The 22,041-nt window shown below is 54.9% G+C and overlaps 2 protein-coding genes across 8 annotated transcripts in view; one reads left to right on the top strand and one right to left on the bottom strand.

The window, feature by feature from the left end:
- Positions 1–412: 412 nt before the first annotated feature.
- CNTNAP1 (contactin associated protein 1) lies at positions 413–15,114 on the top strand. Its single transcript, XM_065909786.1, has 24 exons — positions 413–706; positions 1,583–1,684; positions 1,779–1,972; positions 2,425–2,572; positions 2,654–2,857; positions 3,510–3,694; positions 4,215–4,358; positions 4,929–5,190; positions 5,639–5,788; positions 6,055–6,226; positions 6,706–6,812; positions 6,954–7,073; positions 7,442–7,645; positions 7,818–7,974; positions 8,061–8,188; positions 8,465–8,650; positions 9,395–9,616; positions 9,871–10,110; positions 11,007–11,360; positions 11,610–11,737; positions 12,182–12,275; positions 12,463–12,708; positions 12,820–12,867; positions 13,771–15,114. The coding sequence occupies exons 1-24, from the start codon at positions 643–645 to the stop codon at positions 14,079–14,081; spliced, it is 4,170 nt and encodes a 1,389-aa protein (XP_065765858.1). The 5' UTR covers positions 413–642; the 3' UTR covers positions 14,082–15,114.
- A 441-nt stretch (positions 15,115–15,555) lies between these two features.
- EZH1 (enhancer of zeste 1 polycomb repressive complex 2 subunit) overlaps positions 15,556–22,041 on the bottom strand; it is a 30,640-nt gene continuing 24,154 nt past the window's right edge. For all 7 annotated transcript variants that reach the window (XM_065908644.1, XM_065908650.1, XM_065908646.1 and 4 more), the window contains exons 15-21: positions 21,584–21,709; positions 20,185–20,363; positions 19,603–19,698; positions 19,110–19,191; positions 18,577–18,657; positions 18,084–18,168; positions 15,556–17,810 (exon numbers count right to left, since the gene is read on the bottom strand). In XM_065908644.1, coding sequence (XP_065764716.1) covers positions 17,750–17,810; positions 18,084–18,168; positions 18,577–18,657; positions 19,110–19,191; positions 19,603–19,698; positions 20,185–20,363; positions 21,584–21,709 — 710 coding nt within the window. In that variant the 3' untranslated portion in view covers positions 15,556–17,749. The remainder of the gene's footprint in view (positions 17,811–18,083; positions 18,169–18,576; positions 18,658–19,109; positions 19,192–19,602; positions 19,699–20,184; positions 20,364–21,583; positions 21,710–22,041) is intronic.

Raw genomic sequence — 22,041 nt, 5'->3', positions numbered from 1 at the left:
TTTTTTTTTTTTTTTTTTTTTTACCTCTCTGAGCCTCAGGTTTTTCATCTGCAAAATGAAGTGAGGTAAAAATGCAGAATTCACAGGGTGATGAAGGTGCCTAGCACGCGTGCCTGGAGCAGAATTTGCTGTCCGAAAATGTTAGATTCTTTTTACTTGCACCTCTCCCTATCTCCAAGCACCCTCCCTTTCCATCTCTTTTCTTGGATTTTCCAGGATCCCCTAGCCGGCCCCTGTCTCCCTTCCCCCATCTCTGCGGCCACAGTCCCTGTCAGCCTCGGGTTATTCAGGGTATTTCCCGGTGGCGGGAGGCTCTCTACCCCCGCCCTTTCTCAGCCGGGCTGAGGCGCGCGCTTGCGCGGGGTCTGGGAAAGCGGCGCGTGCCAGGAGAGCGAGGCTGGGGAAGGGGGGAGGTGAGAGGAGAGAGGGTGGAAGGAGAGGAGAGAACAGCAGAGAAGCAGGAACGGCACCTAGGGAAACAAGAAAGAAGGGCTGGGGGAAAGAGGAAAGAGAGAGGAGTGGGTAAGGGGGAGAGACAGTCATTCGTTGCGAAAACCCAGGAGGATAGCCCGAGCTGGAACTGGAGCCCTAGCCGGAGCCGGGCACAGGAAGGCGGCCGCCGAGACCCGTCAGCCCTGCAAGATGCGTCTCCGGCTCTTCTGCATCCTACTCGCCGCAGTCTCAGGAGCCCGGGGCTGGGGCTACTGTGAGTGCAGAGCTCGCAGGCAGGCAGGGTTGGGCCCGGGAGTCCGAGGTCTGCAGGGCGGGTCCCGCACCGCATTGCGGCTGGGTGGTCGCGGGTCGCTTCCCGGCCGGCGCGCACTCGTGCGCTTTCATCCTTTGCAGCCTCTCCCCCGCGCTCCGCAATGCAGCTCCGAGGCTGGCGCGCGCGCCCTGGGGCTGGGGCTGGGCTCCGAGCTGAAGATCGAGTCGGCCCGGGCGGGGACTTGGGGCTGCGATCCAAGCGGGAGCGAGTGCCGGGTTTGAGGGTTGGGAATAGGAGTGGTACCAGTGACTCGGGCTAGGGTTAAGGGGACTGGGGCTGGGCTTGGAGCTGGCCCAGGGACCAGGGTTTGGGGTTTGCGGCTAAGGCTGGGGCTGGATTTGGGGGTTGGGATCCATGCAGTATTTGGTGAGCCTATGCAATGCTAAGTTTGAAAATGGAACTGGTGGTGCTAGGACTGGCTGGGGTTGGGACTAGGCCTGCATTTGGGCTCCATGCAGGTTTGCGGGTGCTGCTGAATGGCACTGAGGCTAAGTCTGGGGATGGATGATGTCTTGGGGTGACTCAGGTTCTGAAAGATGCTGAGGTTTGGGATTGTGTTTTGGGGAGTACTGAACCCCAACTGGTCCTTGGGAGGGTCTGGCTTAGGGGTTCCCCCAGGAGGAGAAGGCAGCCTCCCCTCAGTGTGCAGCTGTTGCTGCAGGTCATGTTGAGCAGGTGGTTTAAGTTAGGGCTGGGTCTGCACTGGGGGGGAGTGAAGAACGAGCGCCAGTTGCTCAGCCTTTGGAAAAGCCTTCTGGGCCTTTGGAAGGACTGGGAGGGGCCGCCCTGATAAACATGTCTGTTCCTGCAACCCAGACGGCTGCGACGAGGAGCTGGTTGGGCCCCTGTATGCACGCTCCCTGGGCGCCTCCTCCTACTATGGGCTCTTCACTGCACCCCGCTTTGCCCGGCTGCACGGTGAGCACGGTGGTGCCGCACGGTAGGGTGAGGGACTCTGGAGGGCTAGAGGTAAAGGGAGAGCCAGTGGTGAAAACCCTTGTCCCTTCTGTAGGCATAAGTGGATGGTCTCCCCGGATTGGGGACCCAAATCCCTGGCTCCAGATTGACCTAATGAAGAAGCACCGAATTCGGGCTGTGGCCACGCAGGGGTCCTTTAACTCGTGGGACTGGGTCACACGTTACATGCTGCTCTATGGCGACCGAGTGGACAGCTGGACACCGTTCTATCAGCGAGGGCATAACGCGGTACTCCAGGCTCCCTGCACACACACTTGGGGAGCCTTCTCAGCTCTGTGACCTGGGCCGGGCTGGGCACAGGTTTGGGGGAGGGGGGGAGGTGGTGGTGAGGGCACAGATGAGGAGCAGTGACTTTCACTCCAGGGACTCAGTCCAGAAGGACCATCTGCTTGCCGTGTGTGCAGGATACGCCCAATTGACAGGGTTTAACATACTTCAGGGTAGAATCTGGGAGAGCTTCTTGGAGGAGGCGACATCTGAGTTGACCTTTGAGGAAATAATGGGATGGTGGAGAGGACGCTCTAGGCTAGGGAAACTGTAAAGTCAGGAAGGCGGAGGAGATAAGGAGTGTCTGCCTTCCAGAGGTCGAGATTAGCTGGATGCGACAGCTGCGGGCTGGGAGGCTGTGGTAAAGCAAGCAGAGGGTGGGAACGTGATCACCCCTCTTCCCTTGCCTTTAGACCTTCTTTGGTAACGTGAACGAGTCGGCGGTGGTTCGCCACGACCTGCACTATCACTTCACGGCGCGCTACATCCGCATCGTGCCCTTGGCTTGGAACCCGCGCGGCAAGATCGGCCTGAGGCTCGGCCTCTACGGCTGCCCTTACAGTAAGGGTGCGGGGTTGTGGTGGTGGCGGGGCGGGAGACAGAGTCCCGCGGCCCCCGACCCACCTACGGTCCTTCCCGCAGAGTCCGACGTGCTGTATTTCGATGGCGATGATGCCATCTCGTACCGCTTCCCGAGAGGAGTCAGCCGGAGTCTGTGGGACGTGTTCGCCTTCAGCTTCAAAACCGAAGAAAAGGACGGGCTCCTGTTGCACGCCGAGGGCGCCCAGGGCGACTACGTGACACTCGAGCTGCAGGGGGCGCATTTGCTGCTGCACATGAGCCTGGGTGAGCTCGCGGCCGCGGCGCGGAGCCCCAGGCTTTCCTCCCACGCCGCTTGTCGCACTTCCTCCGCGAAGCCGCGCCCCATTCCTTATCTTCCCCTTCCTTAACTATTTGGACCCATCTGCCTTCTTCATGTAAAATTTGGTGCTTGCGAAACTCTGGACTGGGAATTAGGAGAAGCGGATTCCAGCACCCAGCACCTACCTGCGGTGTGACCTTGGACAAGCACTTCCCCCGTCAGTTTCCTCATTTTAAAAACATTGTATATATGTATACAGGCGCGCGCGTGCGCACACACGCACGCACACACACACACACACACTCCTGAAGCGTTGGTATTATTTTGTATCTCATTCGCTTTTCCTAATATGCACATGATGAGGTAGAAGCCGCTCTCGTGCCCTGTTTCAGTGATAGGAAAAGAGAGGCTCAGAGAAGTTAAATGACTAAGTCCGTACTTGCCATTGGCTACTGCTCCATCGCAGGTTGAGGGTGGTCCGGTCTCTATGTGCCCACCCTCCCTGGCCTTCCTGGGCCTTGAGCAGTTCCTCCTCTGTGTTGTAGGCTGTTGCTCCGCCTCGGGGTTTGCTGGGCGGTAGGGCCCGAGGGGGGTTCTCCAGGTTCCCTGTCTGATCCCGGCCTACCCCACCCTCAGGCAGCAGCCCCATCCAGCCAAGGCCGGGTCACACGACCGTGAGCGCTGGGGGAGTCCTCAATGACCAGCACTGGCATTACGTACGAGTCGACAGATTTGGCCGTGACGCAAATCTCACCTTGGACGGCTACGTGCAGCGCTTCGTGCTCAATGGCGACTTCGAGAGACTGAACCTGGACAACGAGGTGAGCAAAGAGGGGAGGAGCCATTTGGTTAAGTGAGATGCTGGGTGGGCCGCTGGGGGTGGGGGGCACTTCTTTCAGTGGTAAGACTCTGGCTTTCTGAATATACTATCGGGAGTTGGCAAACTCCCAGAAAAGCTTGGGTTTTTGTTGTTGTTGTTGATGGTGTTAGCATGCTGATTCCCGGGCTCCACTCCAAAGCTGCTGACTTGGAGTCTAGAAATCTGGATTTGGGGGATCAGGAGAGATGAGAAAATAGCCCTCTCCTGGCCCTGATGTGCAGATGAAGAACCCCAGACAGGTTTATCGACTTACCCAAGGGCATGCAGCCAATTTGTGGTGGGGTCAGGGCTAAAACCCAAGCCTCAGGAGGCCCAGCGAGCTTCCAGCTTCAATACCGATACTGGGGCAACGGTGTGTCTCAGACCTCAGCCTGAGCGTGGGAAAGTGGACGGCGCGGGAGCGCGAGAAAGGCGCGCACGCTGCCGCATCTAGGGACGCTTGCTCCTCATCCCGCCCGCAGATGTTCATCGGGGGGCTGGTGGGCGCCGCGCAGAAGAACCTTGCCTATCGGCATAATTTCCGCGGCTGCATAGAAAACGTCATCTTCAATCGAGTCAACATCGCGGACTTGGCCGTGAGGCGCCATTCCCGGATCACCTTCGAGGCCAGTGGGCTGGGGGATCTGGGAGGACGCGGCATCAAAGCTTCCGGGAACAAGGGAGTGGAGGGGGGAGGAGATCTTGAGCATCATCTAAAACCCGAGGAGCCCTCTCCCTAGCCAGCTGCTCATGTTGTGGGCGGGGCATCACTGACTCACAGGAGGTGCAAAAGGCCAGCTCCCCACCTTGCTCCCGCCTAGTTAAAAGCTGGGGTCTGGTCTCACCATCTCCTCAGTTATAAGTGAGGAGAATACGGTGTGGCAGCCCAGAGTGGCTCGGCCAGCGGTCACACAGCTCAGGGGCTGAGGAAGGACTTGAGGGCTGTTTAGGTATTATGTGGTCCCCCCCTACCCCAACTCAGGAGCTAATCAGGCGCTCCTGAGACGATCAGAAGATGATGTAGATCAGCGAGAAGAGTCCTGAGGGCTGATTTGGTGGCTGGAGACCTCTCCACACCCGGACATGTTTCTGGGCAGGGTGGGGTTGGGGACGTACAACCAGGGAACCCCGCTCCTCACAGAGGCCGGGGCGGGGCATCCGCTTGGGTGCTGATGCATCCTCACTTGGGTCCCCAGGGTAAGGTGGCCTTCCGTTGCCTGGACCCGGTTCCTCATCCCATCAATTTTGGAGGTCCTCACAACTTCGTGCAAGTGCCTGGCTTCCCACGCCGCGGTCGCCTCGCAGTCTCTTTTCGCTTCCGCACCTGGGATCTCACTGGGCTGCTGCTTTTCTCCTCCCTGGGGGATGGGCTAGGCCACGTGGAGCTGATGCTCAGTGAAGGGCAGGTCAACGTGTCCGTGGTGCAGACCGGCCGAAAGAAGCTTCAGTTCGCTGCTGGTGAGCAGAGGGAAAGGAAGGGGAGGCAAAGGGAGGCTAGAGCAGGGTAGAGAGCTAGGAGACTGTAGGCCTGGACTGAGGCCTTTGCATACTCAGAGGGGTGAGGGAGGGACGGAAGGGAGCCCTGCAGGAGGTCTCAGGATGTAGACAGCTGGGAGTTGGAGGGCCGGGCAGACCTGAGGGACTAAGGCTGAGAATCCTGGTACTCCATTTGGAGGGTCCCTGTGGGTGTCATTCACTGATGCCTTTTGACTCTGTTTCAGCTTCTGGGGTTCCACATAGTGAAGAGAGACCTTTGGGGATGTCACCGCTCAGTGTGAAAAGTGTAAAAATGGGAAGCACAGAGGCTGCTGTTAGGACACAGAGTGGGGTTGCTGCTTCTCCACTCAAGACACTCTTCTAGAACGTGGTGCCTCCCCCACCCACACTGTCCTCCCATCCTGTCCAGGGTTCCGCCTGAATGACGGCTTTTGGCACGAGGTGAATTTTGTGGCCCAGGAAAATCATGCAGTCATCAGCATCGATGATGTGGAGGGGGCAGAGGTCAGGGTCTCATACCCACTGCTGATCCGTACAGGAACCTCATACTTCTTTGGAGGTAAGTGGAGGTCAATCTGGCTAGACCCCTGTCTCTGGGTGGGAAGGCCCCATCTAAGTCCACCCAGATAGGGCTACATGGAGAGCTTTGTAGCAGTAAATCCCTCTTGCCCCTCTGGGGCCTTGGGGACTGGAACGTCACTGTCACTGTCTACTGGCCCCCTTCCTTGCTTCCTTCCTTCATGGCTGGCTCTCCCTTGGCATCCCCCTGGGGGAGGGTCGCTGGAGTCTACCCTGGGGAGGGCCTCACAGGGGTGGTTGCTCCAGGTTGTCCCAAGCCAGCCAGTCGATCGGGCTGCCACTCCAACCAGACGGCGTTCCATGGCTGCATGGAGCTGCTCAAGGTGGATGGTCAACTGGTCAACCTGACTCTGGTGGAGGGCCGGCGGCTTGGATACTATGCTGAGGTCCTCTTTGACACATGTGGCATCACTGATAGGTATCCAGAAGCCCCTCTCCCTCCCAGAGGTGACCCCCTCCAAAGCCCTCTTCCATGGTCTCCCAGTGATGGGAATGGCCTTTCTCAATGATCTCCCTTCTGGTCCCAGCTCCTGAGTCTCCCACCTGGGGATGATTGCTTCTTGATCTCTCACCTCTTGGTTCTTCCCTTAAAGTGTCACATGCTCAGAATGGAAATGAAGCATCTGGTTTTGGTCCTAGAGGGTTTTCTTTGGTGGGGAGGTGAGGATGGGGATATAAGGCATTATTAATTCCTTTGGAGAAGAGGCAACAGTAGTACTTGAGCCCTGAGGCCTGCCTCATGCCCCAATGTTTAGGCTTCTACCTGGCTACTTAGGTGGAGTATGTTAGGTTGTGTTCTGGTGCTCTCAGGACATGGGACTGAAGCCTGTAGGGGTCAGACCCTACTCTGCAGCTCCCCATAAGGCTCCTTCCCTGCGTGCTGACCCCCTCCCATAGGTGCAACCCTAACATGTGTGAGCATGATGGTCGCTGCTACCAGTCTTGGGATGACTTCATCTGCTACTGTGAACTGACAGGCTACAAGGGGGAGACCTGCCACCAGCGTAAGCCAGCTGGGGTGTGGGGGAGAGTCTGGGGGAGAGTCAGGAAGTTTCTGGGGATCATGAGGCCACTAAAGATGATGGGGCTGACCCTCCTAGTCCCCAACCCCATAACTACCTTTTCCCCAACTCACCACCCACCAGCTTTGTATAAGGAATCCTGTGAGGCTTATCGACTCAGTGGGAAAACTTCTGGGAACTTCACCATTGATCCTGATGGTAGTGGCCCCCTGAAGCCTTTTGTGGTGTACTGTGATATCCGAGGTAAGTGGCTCTGATTGAGGGGTAATGGGCAGCGAATGATGAAGTGCGGGAGTGTAGGGGGGAACAAGGAAGGATGGAAGGGTGGACCAGAGCCAGTAAGATTAAATGGTGGAGGGGTAAAGGAGAACAGTGGGGGAAGGGAACACTCAGGAGTTTGTAATCTAGCCTTGCAGCTAGATCTCAGCTTCCTGATCCATCCCAGCTGTCTCATGGCTGGTCTATGATGTTGGAGACTTAGAGCTGGGCTGGAATGGAGCTTCTGGCCTCGTTTATTGGCTCTGAATTGCAGTAGTGGTGCGGGAGGCGGGTAGGGAGGTGGGTAGAGAATGCTTCTCTCCAGCCACAGCTCTGCCTCGTCCCTCCCCCAGAGAACCGGGCATGGACAGTTGTGCGCCATGACAGGCTGTGGACGACTCGGGTGACGGGTTCCAGCATGGAGCGGCCATTCCTCGGGGCTGTCCAGTATTGGAATGCATCCTGGGAGGAGGTCAGTGCCCTGGCCAATGCTTCCCAGCACTGTGAGCAGTGGATCGAGTTCTCCTGCTACAATTCCCGGCTGCTCAACACAGCAGGTTAGGGCTGCGGTGGGGAGGGCAGGGTGAAAGCTGAAGGAGAGACCCATGGGGTCTGGGAGAAGAGGACCAGAGGGCTCAGGAAGTGGTCTGGGCTGGTTGGTAGGGTGAGGGAGGAGCCCTGAGGCTAATGGAGGGCGGGGCCTGGAAGCTGCCTGCCCTTCTTCCCCAGGAGGCTACCCCTACAGCTTTTGGATTGGCCGAAATGAGGAGCAGCACTTCTACTGGGGTGGCTCGCAGCCTGGGATCCAGCGCTGTGCCTGTGGTCTGGACCGGAGCTGCGTGGACCCTGCTCTGCACTGTAACTGTGATGCCGACCAGCCCCAGTGGTAAGGGGGGCAGAGGAACAGGACTTTCAGGATGCTGGGGGCTGCTGAGCAGCAAGGGCTTAGCCACCGCATCCCCATCCCCACAGGAGAACCGACAAGGGCCTGCTGACCTTTGTGGACCATCTGCCTGTCACTCAGGTGGTGGTGGGGGACACGAACCGATCCAGTTCGGAGGCCCAGTTCTTCCTGAGGCCTCTGCGCTGCTACGGCGACCGTGAGTGGCAGAGTCTTTTCGTGTGCCCTCGCAGGGTCGGCTCTCTAGTTCCAAAGACCTGACTCACTGGGTGTGTGTGTGCGGGGGTCTCCAGGACACCCTACCAGACGCCCTGGCTCCGGCTATGACATGCCCACGCCTGTTCCTATGCACCTGCACCTTCCTCTCTTTCATGACATGCCTTAGTTTTTCCCTGGGTTCCCCCAGCTGTCCCCCTTTGCCCTGTCACCTGCCTCCCGCCCCACTGACAAGGCCTTCCTCCATTTGGTTCTGTAGGAAATTCCTGGAACACCATCTCCTTCCACACTGGGGCTGCACTACGCTTTCCCCCAATCCGGGCCAACCACAGCCTTGACGTCTCTTTCTACTTCAGGACCTCGGCTCCCTCAGGAGTCTTCTTAGAGAATATGGGGGGCCCTTACTGCCAGTGGCGCCGACCTTACGTGCGCGTGGAACTCAACAGTGAGCAAGCAGACACTGGGGGGATGAAGATCCCTGGGGAAGATGTGGGGTGGGTGGAGGCTGGGGTAAGTGGCAAGGCCAGATGCCCCTTTGAAAGGCAGCATGGGAGGGACTTTAGATGGGCCTGGCTTCTAGACCCAGCTCCATCTCGATAACTGGCTTTGTGACCCTGGGCACCCACTTGGCCTCTCTGGACCTTTGGCCCTGAGTTGTGAGTGAGGAAGCTGGACTCCTGTGGGGTGGCTGGGGGTGGGGGGCGGGACTCCAATTTGATGAGCTATGCTTCTAACCTGAGAGGTGGGGTTGGGAAGCTGGCTCCAGGGATCTGGGAATGTGGGAGACCAGAGGTATGAGATTTTAAGCACTTCATGGGTTTTGTCCCAGGCTGTAAACAGATTGGGCTTCCCAGATGGTGCAAGCTAATAAAGAATCCACCTGCCAATACAAGAGACATAAGAGACAGGGGTTCAATCCTCTGGGTCAGGAAGATCTCCTGGAGAAGGAAATAGCAACCCACTCCAGTAATCTTTCCTGGAGAATCCCATGGACAGGAGGAGCCTGGGGAGCTACAGTCCACAGGGTCACAAACAGTCTGACATGACTGAAGTGACTTAGCACGCCCACACGTAGACAGATTGGAGGGACAGTCAAGGAGCTCCAAAGAGCAAAGAAGAAGGGCTGTATCGACCCTGTGAGGGTCCTGGGAGCTCTGAGTCCTCTCCCCCCGCCCCCCACACTGTCCAGCATCCCGGGATGTAGTCTTCGCCTTTGACGTGGGGAATGGGGATGAGAACCTGACAGTGCACTCCGACGACTTTGAGTTCAACGATGATGAGTGGCACCTAGTCCGGGCGGAAATCAACGTGAAGCAGGCCCGGCTCCGCGTGGATCACCGGCCCTGGGTGCTACGGCCGATGCCCCTGCAGACCTACATCTGGCTGGAGTACGACCGGCCCCTCTATGTTGGTGAGCAGCGCCCCGGAGGCTGGTCTGAAGCCTCTGTCACCATCCTACCCTCGAGAGGCCACTCTCCTTGTTTCCAGGAACCCCGTCTCTTAGGTCGCAATCCCCTCAGCCTCACAGTGAGCCGAGGCCCACCCTTCCTCTCCAGTCCCTGGCATCCGGTCCATTCTTCTAGTCCTTCACTGCCTTTGCAGCCCCGATACCTTCCCCTGTCTCTGCTCTACACCCATCTCTCCACCCACCCACCTTCTCCCCAGGATCTGCAGAGCTCAAGAGGCGGCCTTTCGTGGGTTGCTTGAGGGCTATGCGTCTGAATGGAGTGACTCTGAACCTGGAGGGCCGTGCCAATGCCTCTGAGGGTACCTCACCCAACTGCACAGGCCACTGCGCCCACCCCCGGTTCCCCTGTTTCCATGGCGGCCGCTGTGTGGAGCGCTACAGCTACTACACCTGTGACTGTGACCTTACGGCTTTCGATGGGCCATACTGCAACCACGGTCAGTGCTGCTGGTTATGGGAGGAATGAGCCAGACGGCATAATGGGATGTAGGGAGGGCGAGGAAGGAGGGGGGACGCAGTGTCAGCGTCGGGGAACACTGTGGTCATCCTGGGCTCCTGAGCTTTGAGCTGGGCTCTCAGGCAGCTGAAGCTGCTGGGTGATTCCAAAGGAATAAAGCGGGACAAGGAAGGGATGGCACAGCTAGCTGGCACTACAAAAAAACAACAGCAACAAGACAAATAACTTCCCCATCTTCCCACTGTCACCAAGGGAACCCAGGTTACCCCCCTTGCAAGCATATCCCCATCAGGCTGCACGACGCCCTCCTATGCCATTTCCTAGTTGACAATCGCTGCACGCCTAAAGCATGTCTACAGCCTGGTTCTTGGTTAAGGAGAGCCTTGACATTCACCATAGCAAGATTCTGCACATACACCAAGACCACATCCTCCCTAAGGCTGGTCTAGGAGGATGCACGAGCAGGTAGGTCACTGGTGGGAGAAGTCTGCTGAGGTAGGAAGACACAGGGACTAGGGGACTCATAGAAGCCCTTTGGTCTTGGTTCAGAAGTGTGAGTAGTGGCAGGTGGGCTTGTGGTATCTTGATTCTAATTCTGACCCTCCACTTACTATGTATCCTCAGGCAAGTCGCTGCCCATTTCAGAGCCTTGCTTTCCCCATCTGTAAAGCGCAGGGGTTGGATCAGATGATCTTTTACATTTCTTATGATTTTAAGATTCCGTTCCGTGACATAGGGCCTCCAGGGGACCTAAAAGTGAATGGAGATGGGTTGTGGTGTAGCAGAAACTGGGGACACGTGCCAGACCTGTGCGTGGATGACATACATAGCGTCTGGAGGGGGGGACGGGCCCTGACTTCACTACCTCTGCCTCAGACATTGGCGGTTTCTTTGAGCCTGGCACCTGGATGCGCTATAACCTCCAGTCGGCACTGCGCTCCGCAGCCCGCGAGTTCTCCCACATGCTGAGCCGGCCAGTGCCGGGCTACGAGCCTGGTTACATCCCCGGCTATGACACTCCTGGCTACGTGCCCGGCTACCATGGCCCTGGATACCGTCTGCCTGATTACCCGCGGCCAGGCCGGCCGGTGCCAGGCTACCGCGGACCTGTCTACAATGTCACTGGAGAGGAGGTGTCGTTCAGCTTCAGCACCCAGTCTGCCCCCGCCGTCCTGCTCTATGTCAGCTCCTTTGTGCGTGACTACATGGCCGTGCTCATCAAGGAAGATGGTGAGTTCCCCACAGCTCTCGCCCTCCACTCCGGTATTCTCATAACTATTGACAAATACAAGGACTCAAGTGCTCTTCCAAGGTGGCGGCTTCGGTGGACTTCTCTGGTACTTCCAAATGCAGGGGCCACAGGTTCCATCCCTGGTCAGGGAACTAAGATTCCATAGGCAGCATGGCGAAGCCAAAAAAAAAAATGGGGAGTCTGGGAGCTGAGGGGAGACCCCCCTCTTCCTTCTCCCCACCCCACAGGGACCTTGCAGCTGCGCTACCAGCTAGGCACCAGCCCCTATGTGTACCAGCTCACCACCCGCCCTGTGACGGACGGCCAGCCCCACAGCGTCAACATCACCCGGGTCTACCGCAACCTCTTCATCCAGGTGTGTGCCGGGGGAGGGGACGGGGGAGGCAGGCTGGTTCAGATCATAACCTCACCATCAAGGTTGTGGCAGTGGGAAATGGCAGAGTTTAGCAGCTGTAGAGCACATTCCAATGTACAGAGGATGTTCACGTGTTGTATCATGGGACCTCACAATCGCCCTGTGAGGCAATTCAGGTAGGCAGCTCTTCTTACCTTCATTTGACTAGTCACAAAAGGGGCTCCGACAGTAAAGTGGTTTTCCCAAACCACCATAAGCTGCAAAGATGGGGCTCAAAACCAGTTTGTGAGGTTTTTAATACCAGATGCTATGTCTGGGCCCAGGACTTGGCCACATGGGACTGATCTCGGACCCACCACCAGTTGGAAGAAGAGAGTCCCAGCCTGGTCTGGGCTATGTCTGCTGCTGGTTCTCCCTCTTGTCTCCTTTCCCCTCCCCACTCAGGTGGACTACTTCTCCCTGACGGAACAGAAGTTCTCACTGTTGGTGGACAGCCAGCTGGACTCGCCCAAGGCCTTGTATTTGGGGCGTGTTATGGGTAAGCTGGGGCTAAGACGGCATTTTGGGTCAGGAGCTGTGGACTCCTCTGGAGTCCAGAAGAGGGTGAAGGATGGGGAGTGGCAGTGAAGGTGCTGCTAAAGAGAAGTGGGAACCTAGGGGTGGTGAGAGGGGCCAGGGCTGTTGGGGGTCCAAGCCCCTTTCTTTCTGGGCTGCCTCTCCCTCAGAGACTGGAGTGATTGACCCAGAGATCCAGCGCTACAACACACCAGGTTTCTCGGGCTGCCTGTCCGGTGTCCGATTCAACAACGTGGCTCCTCTCAAGACCCACTTCCGAACGCCTCGACCCATGACCGCGGAGCTGGCCGAGGCCCTTCGTGTCCAGGGAGAGCTGTCTGAGTCTAACTGCGGAGCCATGCCACGTCTCGTCTCAGAGGTGCCCCCTGAGCTGGACCCCTGGTATCTTCCCCCAGGTATGTCCCCAGGGACACAGAAGAGGAAGGGAAAAGAGGGACAAGGGGGAAAGGAAATGATTCTTAATTTGCAGGAGGCTCCTCCTAACTGCTGCTTTCTCTTTTTTTCAGACTTCCCATACTACCACGATGATGGATGGGTTGCTATACTTTTGGGCTGTGAGTGGCACCGTCCCTACCCTGACCTCTCATTCTACCCTTTAGCTGTCAGCCTTCCCTCCCTGTCCCATATCCACAGGCCTGAGGGGTAGTGAAGGCACTCAGTATGTGGTGGTGCCAAGAACCATGAGACAGGCTATGCTGACGGTAATTGATAATCAGCTTGGAGATTTTTAAATATTGGCAGATTCTATAGATTTTAATAGAAATGAAATATTAAAAATGGGCCAAAGTTTTTACAGTGATGTGCCTATCACTGCCTGACTCAATATACCATTTCCACGTAGTGGTAGTCCATTGCTGGTCACGTCTCTGACTTTATGACTTTGTGGATCAGATGATGTTCACTTCATGATGAGCAGCTTAAGTCATATGCTCCTCTGTTGGGTCATGGCCACACGTTCCCACCAAAATCAGGGGTTTAATATCTAAAAGGTTCCAGAATTAGGCAGGAACTGTGTCTTAAAGGGAGTTTTACTGCACTATAAAAGGATACATTTTATGGTATGTTAACTATATCTCAATAAAGCCATTATAAAAAAAAATAATTGGGGTTAAAGCTAAGGGATGAGGAAACAGGGGTAGAGTAAGATCCAGAAAGATGAGAAACTGGAGTAAGTAGGGATGTTGAAAGAGAATATTAGAAATAGGACAGAATTCTATTATTAGAAAGAGAAATTTATTAAACATTACATGTGCCATATGAGAAACAGAAATTCTAATATTAGAAACAGAATAGAAGTCAGGACTTTAGACCAACCAGACACATCAAGAATAGCTTGATGTGGTTGTACAGCTGACGCTGTCGGACACATATGCTTTAGGCCAAAAGGATACACGTGTGTCTGTGTATAGGTGAAACCTCAAAGATCTGCCCTCAATTGTTCCTTTTTTCTCTTTCAGTTTTGGTGGCCTTCTTGCTGCTGGGACTGGTGGGAATGTTGGTGCTCTTCTATCTACAGAATCATCGCTACAAGGGCTCCTACCACACCAATGAGCCCAAGGCCACACATGATTTCCACCCTGGCAGCAAACCTCCCCTGCCTACTTCAGGCCCGGCCCCAGCCCCAGCCTCAGCCCCAACCCCGACTCCGACACCAGCTCCCACCCAAGTTCCAGCTCCAGCCCCAGCCCCAGCCCCAGCCCCAGCCCCAGCGCCTGGCCCCCGGGACCAAAACCTACCCCAGATTCTGGAGGAGTCCAGATCTGAATGAATCAGGAGAGGGGCTTCAAGGACCAAGCCCGTCTCCTCCGAATTCCCCAATCCTGCCTCCACCCCATCCTCGCAGGGACATGTGGCTCCTCTTAGCTGGCTCTGCTCATCTAGAGGATTTCCCTCCTGCCAAGTCTGGTGGGCAGAGCTACAGATGGGACCAAAGGGAGTGGCTGAGCCTCACTGCCTAAAACCAATGTCCTGCCCATCCCCATTTCCCCAGGCTCCTGGTTGTTTGCCTGCCCCAAAGAAGCCTCGTGGGGTTGGCCCAGGCCTTTCCTGCCACCCCTGTCCCAGCTGCGGCCAGGGATTAACACCAGAGTGCAGGGGAGATTAACCGCCTCCCTTCAAATATTCAATCTCAGCAGGGACAGATGTGTGGGATTGCAGGGGCGCCCAGGGCATGGGGGGAGGCTGCTCAATCATACCCCCCAGCCTCCCCTCTCCCCTGCAGAACATCTTCCACCTGCTTCCCCTCAGTTGGGGGTTAGGGAGGGCTTCATTGCTGCCGCCCCCAACCCCCTTTTTTGTTTTTTTACAGAGACCGAGAGGCCTCAGTTTAGCACCTTAGTACCTCCGCTGCTTTACACGCTTTAGCCAAAGCCATAAAAAAAACTTGCAATGTAGAGAGAATAATGCAGACACACTGACTAGCCAGCCCTCTACTCTTCCTCCCTCCTCCAAGATATGCAATAGCCTTGGTGCCTGTCCAAAGGCTTGGCCCCCCCTCTCCAATGCATGAGGAGCCCTCTTTCCTCCGCTCAGAGATGCTGCTTCATTTGTCCAGGAGGTCGTCTTCTTTATATATATTTTTTGTTGCAAAGTCTCTCTCTAGAGAAACTCTATATATCACTCTAATTTTTTAAAATTATCAGTTTATATATAAAAGACAAAATCAGTGGACTGCCCTCTGCCCGCCCAGTGTGCTTCTCCTGTGCTGGAGTCTCACGAGGTCTGCTGGTCACTCACCCAAGCCTGATCCAGCCTCCACTCTGAAGCTGTGCTCTCAGACTCGGAGCTGCTCTAATAAAGCAGAGTGACAGAGCTCCAGTCTGTGTGTGGTAGTTGGCGGCATGGCTCGTGGATAAGTGGGATGACTTTCAGGGAGCTAATCTGACAGCTCCAGAATCTCTAATGGGGAGCACTCAGAATCCCGGCATCGCCTGCTAAAAGGCTGCTTGGTTCTTGCCAACCCCCTGCCCCAGATCTCCCCCAACCCTGGGTCTCCATGGACAAGTGGAGATCGGAATGCTCAAGCTTCAGCCTGCGCTGCTCCTGAACCGCCACCCCTGGATCCTTCCAGGGTTCATCCCTGGACCCCAAAGCACACAGCACACAACTTGCCAAAATGGATTCTACCACTTTATTCAGATAAGAGGTCACAAGCCACAGGACTTTAAAGTGCGTGAAATTCACTGGCAACAGAGCTGCACATACACCAGCCTCCCCCGCCATTCCCACCACCTCACTCCATCCGTCATTACTTGTCTGGGGGGAGGGGTTAAGACCCGTCATTAAAGGTGGGGGAGATCAGGGGAGAGGATGGGAATGCTGGAGCAACAGCAGTAGGCAGTGGTCTGACACAGGGGAAGGAGGGGGTCAACCACAGTGATTCTGCATGCTGAGGGAAGGGTGGGGTCAGTCTAGCCTTTCAAAGGCTGGATGTCAATTTTTCCCCATCTACTCCTCATAGCCAGCCCCCAGACTGCATTTCAGACAGTCCTAACCCTCCTTCCTGTCTCTGGTTTTTCCCTATAATTTATGAGTAATTCGGAGCCCACAGTCCAGCTAGAGGGTGTCCCCTATACACAATGCATACAAACCACAGCAGATGAAGATTTTAGAAGCCTGGCAGGGGCTGGCCCCGTCAGGTGGGAAGAGGTTTCTGTCAGGAACTGGCTGGGCATGTGCTCAGTGCTGAGTGCCTGTGTGCCCACTAGTGTGGTGAGTGAGGGTATGTGAGTGAGTGAGTGAGTGTGTGTATGTGTGTATGCGTGTGCACGCGCATGTCCCACAGAAATCCCTAGGTGACAGTTTGGCCAGAGGGGACCCTACTCCTTGCTTCACTGGGACAACCAATGGAAGGGGGTGGTCAGCACAGACCAGGGAAGAAAGGCTCTGACTCCACAGAGAAGGGAGAAGCCCGCTCCCTTATCTAACACCCTAGGCTTGTCTGTACCTGCCCACTTCTCTTTCCCTAGCACAAAGCGCCTTATTCCCTGCAGCTCAGCACCAGCCATGGACCCGGGGGTGGTTCTTAGAGCTGGTGCCGTTCTCATTCAATTCTGCTGTTTCATGGCAGCTCCTCCTGCCTCCACCAGGACATGAGATAGAACTGGAGGAGAATCTTCCACCACTTCCTCCCTGCTCCCTCAGCAAAGAGATTTGGGCAGGGACCCCCGAGACCTTAGCTCAAACTCTATCTCAATCTCTAGACCTTCTAGAGGAAATAAAGTGCTTCCATGAATCCCAGAGAGAATGTCACTATGAACTGGCACAGCTGGCCGGCCTGTGTCTTCTCGACATTTAAATACCCTCTGCCAGTCTGCCTGCGTGGTGCCATCCCAAACTCGTGCAACCTGGGAGCTCCTCGCCCACTTCCAAACACATAGTGTCAACTTATCCTTTCCTACAGCAGGGACTCCGGGCAGGAAAGTGATCCACCAACCTTCCCCTCTGCTAGTCCAGGCCTGTACCCCACTACCCGGAAGACAGGAGCAAAAGCGGCCCCATAGGCCCAGCCTCTAAGGGAAAAGAAAGGCCTGAAAACAGCTATATCTGCAGGGAGCAAGAGCGTCAGACCCAGGCTGCACCACCCCTCCAGTTCTTAAGCAGCAGTGTGATGCCCACCTGTCACTGCCAAATCAGAACTTTGAAAGGGGTTGACAGGGCACTGGCATCTGCTCCTGGGAATCTGAAAACATACCCATTCGTTTCCAGAGTACACACAGAGGGTGCCCCAAAGCCTGCTGGGCCCCAAGCTTAGCAGTTTATTACTGTCGTTGGGCTGGTTCTCACTGTCTGCAGAAAGATGGATGGCACTCAGCTTTATTTCTCCCAGCCTTGAAGAGCTTTTCTTAGAACCCACACTCTTTCAGTTTGAAGCATGTCAGGGGGAAAGAGGTAGTAGTCAGGTTCCCCATCTCCCCTCTGAATTCAGTCTGCTCCGCCCGCCAGGCTCATCTTCAACCCTGATCACTCATGAGCTCTGGGTACCAAACTTCACTGAACCTGTCCTCTCCTGGTCTCAGGACCACAGAGAGATCTGCTGGTGACCCAACTACAGGAAGGATCCTTGATTTGGAAAGTTAGGCTAATGCTTGTTAGGAACCGTCCAAGGTGACTCTTGAGGCCCACAGCCTGGGGAGCCGTTAAGAACTCAAGCAAACGTCACCCGCCCCCAGCCTGTGCTTCCTCCAAGGCCTGAGACGCAGTCTCCCACTGGTGCAACTCTCTTTCCTGGGAGCCCAAGCCCTAGCCGCCTCTGTCTCCCCTCTCGCTGGGACAGTTCTGTCCCCACTGGACACGGGTGAGGCCTCACTACAGAGGGATCGGGTGGGGGTTTCTCGGTGTAGGAGACACATAGTGCAGGAAACTCGAGCAGCAGTGGTGTGTGCATGAAAGCAGGACAGTGCCGCGACCAGAGCACTGGCGAGGGGCCCACGAGGCCTAAAGGACATCCGTCTCCCGCTCGATCCCCACGTACTTGAGGGCATCAGCTTGGCTGTACCTGTCCCAGGGCAGGAGGAGGAACCAGGTCACTACCGAGGCCTGTGTGATTGAAAAGATGAAGTTCCCTCCCATTTCACTTCCCCTCCTACTCCCTCCTACAAGGCTCCTGCTTCAGAGGCAAGGCCCCAGAGAGCAACACAGAGAAAAAGCCTTGGTCACCATGAGATGTCCTTCATCCATATCACTCACCCTCAGCCCCTCGGATAAATTTCAACAGCTACCCTCTCTGCCCTTTGGGCTACTTCCCTAGGACTATTCCTGGCTGCCTCACCTGTAATCAAAGAAGAGCTCTTCGCCAGCTTGAATTGCCCTCTTGGCAAAGATCCCAATTCGATGATCCCCATTCACCATGACCACTGAAATAGGATAAAACCAGAGCTAGATTCCCAGTCACTTCAAGTCAATGATCAGTAGTGAGTCTGGGCCAATTTTCTCCCAATTTCCAGTGAAAACACACATGAAGAGGAATCAGAAAGTCATCAATGAAGGTAGATGTCTCTATGCTTTTAGATATGTTATTTTGGCTAGTGACATAGGGAAAGAATTATCTTCAAAAGCTTCACATTAGGAAAAAATGTTTATAATGTATTCAGTCAGAAAAGCAGATTAAAAAACCAAGACAGAAATGATATTAGACATTAATCACAATTATCTTTGGACAAAGATATAACTTGGTTACGAAAAAAAACTGAACTAATGGATAGAAATCATAGTAAATGAAGCATCCATCATCTATCCCACCTCCCACGTTACTGGGAACTCACCTTTGGCATAACAGTTGGGGTTCACTGAATGGTTTGCAAATCGAATTTTGTTTCCTTTCCGGGTAGCATCCACGACAAAATCTATAAAGTAAACCAGGGGGACCATGAGCTTACCCGGAAGCTCTACAGCTTCCTGAGCCTGAATCTGAAATCAACTAAACTGTAACAGAAACAATGCAGGGGAAACTCTGAGTCCCAGCACACTAACTGGAGCTAGAAACAGCCTCTCATGGAAGCACTCCCTGCGGGTTCCCTTCCTCTTGTGGGAATTACAGACCTCCCCTCTCACCTACTCAGAAGGGAGATTTCTGAGGTATAAGCACTCGGGGCTCTGATTAACAAACACAACCCGGAAATGGAGGTTCTCCCAGAGCAAGCAAACTGGCTCCTGGAGTCTCTGAGTTCAGTCTCACCACTGTGCTCTAATCATCGGCTGGAAGACTCAGCGCTGGTCCGAACCTGAATGATGACCAGGGGAGTCTGGTAGAAAGACCTGCCTGAGACCACGTGGGGATGAAAGAGAGACTCCCTACCATTGTTGAGGTTGAAGAGGAAGCTGGACATGTACTTGTCATAGACCTTCCCTCGTCGATCGGCCTCATCCTGAGAGATGAGCTATAGAGACAGACAAGGAACAGACAGTGGGGATGTGGCTGCCTGCTCAAGGCATGGCACTCTGCCTCTAGAAAGGGCCAGGAGGGGGCTTATGGAAGACCACAAGAACAGCAGTCAGAGGGGGAGCTCAGCTAGTTTCATCCCAATCCCTGCACAGGCTAACCAGCACTGAGACAGACCAGAGTCCCCCGCCTGCCTGGCCCCCTTGTATAGCCTGAGTTGCCAAAAAGTCGAAGAAAGAGTGGTTTGTTTCAGGATTGCAAACAGTTCTGTGGGATCCCCCGAGAGGCCACATGAGAACTTGGCTGAGTTATTTAGAGATCAATTCACAGAAGTCTGGCCCACAGAAAGTAAGGGTTTCTCATCAGTATCTCTCCATGTAAGAATGTGGGCCACACTGATAGCACTCACCTCACCGCAGTATTCAGAAATGAATTCATTCTTCTGCACTGACTCCTTAATGAAGGTGCCCCATCCGGCCACATCTGAGGGGGCCAGCAGCAGGTGCTGGGGAACAGGGAGTCAAACCTCAGATTACAGGGCGTGTGTGAGCCGGGGGCGGGGGGGAATGTGTGCTGGACATGCACGTGGGCTGCGGGCAGCAGGGTGGAAAGAACTAGCAACTGTAAGAGGATCTGAAAACAGAAAAAGGACTCAGCCATTGTATTCTGGTGGGAGGTGATGAAAAGAGACCTGATACCTCTTCTCCTAGCCTGGGGAACCTCCTATAACTGACCCTGTGGAACTCACTGTGAACGTCCACAGAAAACAGACATGGTCAGTGACATGGTCTCCTCCCTGCTCCTCTCAGTCTGGCCAAGTCAGGGGATTACTTCTCTAATCCCTCGAGGGGACCAAAGGCTTGATGAACTCAGGAAACGTGTGTCTGTCGGGAATCACCAGCACGGTGCGCACACCACCTCAGGGGCCCGCAGACAGAGGCTGCACGGATCCTCAGCCTGCCCGCGCCTGGCCTGGAGCCGGGAGCCGCACCTTCTTGAGGCCGCGCTGGATGCTGCAGTTCTTGCAGGACACGACCTTGCAGTCCCAGTGCTCCGCGGCCCCGCAGGTGAGGCACAGGTCGGGGTCGCACTCCCTCACCGCCAGGTAGCACGGGCACTGCTTCGTGTTGCACTGGGTCTTGCAGCGGCAGCCGGGGAAGCGGTTCTGGCCTGCGCAGGGTGACAGGGAACGTCAGGGAGATGAGCAGGCTAACGCGGGGGTCCGCTTTGGCTCAGGGGACAGCAAGGAAGTCAGTGTTATGGGTTCAAGGATATTTGGCAAATAGCAGAGAAACTGCCTTCCCAATAATCACATGTTGTTGTTATTGTTTAGTGGCTCAGTCACGTCCAATTCTTTGTGACCCAATGGACTGTGGCCTGCCAGGCTCCTCTGTCCATGGGATTTTCCAAGCAAGAATACTGGAGAGGGTTGCCATTTGCATCTCCAGGGGATCTTCCCAACCCAGGGATCGAACCTGCAGCTCCTGCACTGGCAGGTGAATTCTTTACCTGGGCAGCCCCAATAATCACAGACTCAAGTGTTTTTCAGAGAAAATGGAGCATCTCCCAGCATTCACATCTGAGTCAGAAAAGCAGGTTTGATTCTGGAGAAGTCTTTTCTAGAGAATCCCTAACAATGCTCTCCCCTAACCACCTCCACTTTATTGGGAGAATTTGGCAGGGAGGTGAACAGTGCTCCAGAGAAGAAGAAATCAGTGCTTTTCACTGGTAAATCCTCACCATCAAAACAAGAATCATTTTGAGAACATAATGCATCCGTTCTATGCCATCGTCCTCCACCCACTGCCCTCCTAGCACAATCACCCACCCCTCTATTGTGGTTAAGATTGCTATCTGCTGTGTGTTACAAGGTATTTCCAGCACAACTGCCTGGGCACCCAGGTCTGCAAGCTCTGGGGGCTGCCACCCAACTGCTCAGCCTCAGTGGGGGCGGGCAGGCAAGGGTAAGAAGCAAGAGAAAAGTGCTCTTAAGTCTCTGCTGACATCCAGACCGACCTGAGGCTAAAACTCCAGATAGGAGACTAAAACAGACATACATGGAACTGTAACCTGTATACGTTGTAAAACAACATCCTGGAAAGGGAGGCTGTATTTACACCTTAAGGAAAGGATTCTCCCATTTCTTAATGCTGCCCTAGAATGTGAAGCTGGAAAAGCAGCTTATTTCAGTGTAACTGTGGCTTTTAGAATCATAACCTCAGGACTTTTTAAAAAATGACTTCCCCTGATCTTAAAGATATTGTTTCCTCTGTAGAATGCTTTAAGGGCCGCACAGAGGGTATTGGAAGGCCCATAAGCAGAGAAGGGTGCGAGGGGAGGGAAACCTGGGCTGCTGAGGTTGGCAACTGTAGCCAACAGAGCACTCTTACAGTCAGGGTTGCACTGGCAGAACTTCTCACAGAAATTCTGAGTCATGATGCAGGGACAGGTGCTGTCACAGGGGCGGTCCGGGTGGTCGCAGGGCTGGTAGTTGTACACCTGGGTGGAGGAGTTATCTAAGAGAGAAAAGAACACACTACTGTGGCCACGTTCCTGAGCCACCCTCTCTCCCTAGGGTCCAGTTGCCCCCATTCAGGAGGCTTGTTCTGCCCAACTTGGGCATGCATTTAGCACCTGACATGAGAAGTAATCACAGGTGGTAGTGGTCCATAAGCTACAATGAAGTGATCTGCTCTGTAGGGAGAGTGTGGAAATGGTGTGATTATAGGGCAGTTATTTTAAACACTAAATGAGGGGACTTCCCTGCTGGTCTAGGGGTTAAGACTGTGCTTCCACAGCAAGGGGCCTGAGTTCAATCCCTGCTTGAGGAACTAGGATCCCACATGCC

Source organism: Muntiacus reevesi, chromosome 18 (assembly GCF_963930625.1).
Source record: "Muntiacus reevesi chromosome 18, mMunRee1.1, whole genome shotgun sequence".
Lineage (NCBI taxonomy): Eukaryota > Metazoa > Chordata > Mammalia > Artiodactyla > Cervidae > Muntiacus > Muntiacus reevesi.
The sequence above is the reverse complement of the archived record's forward strand: the minus strand, read 5'-3'. Positions and strand labels throughout refer to the sequence as shown.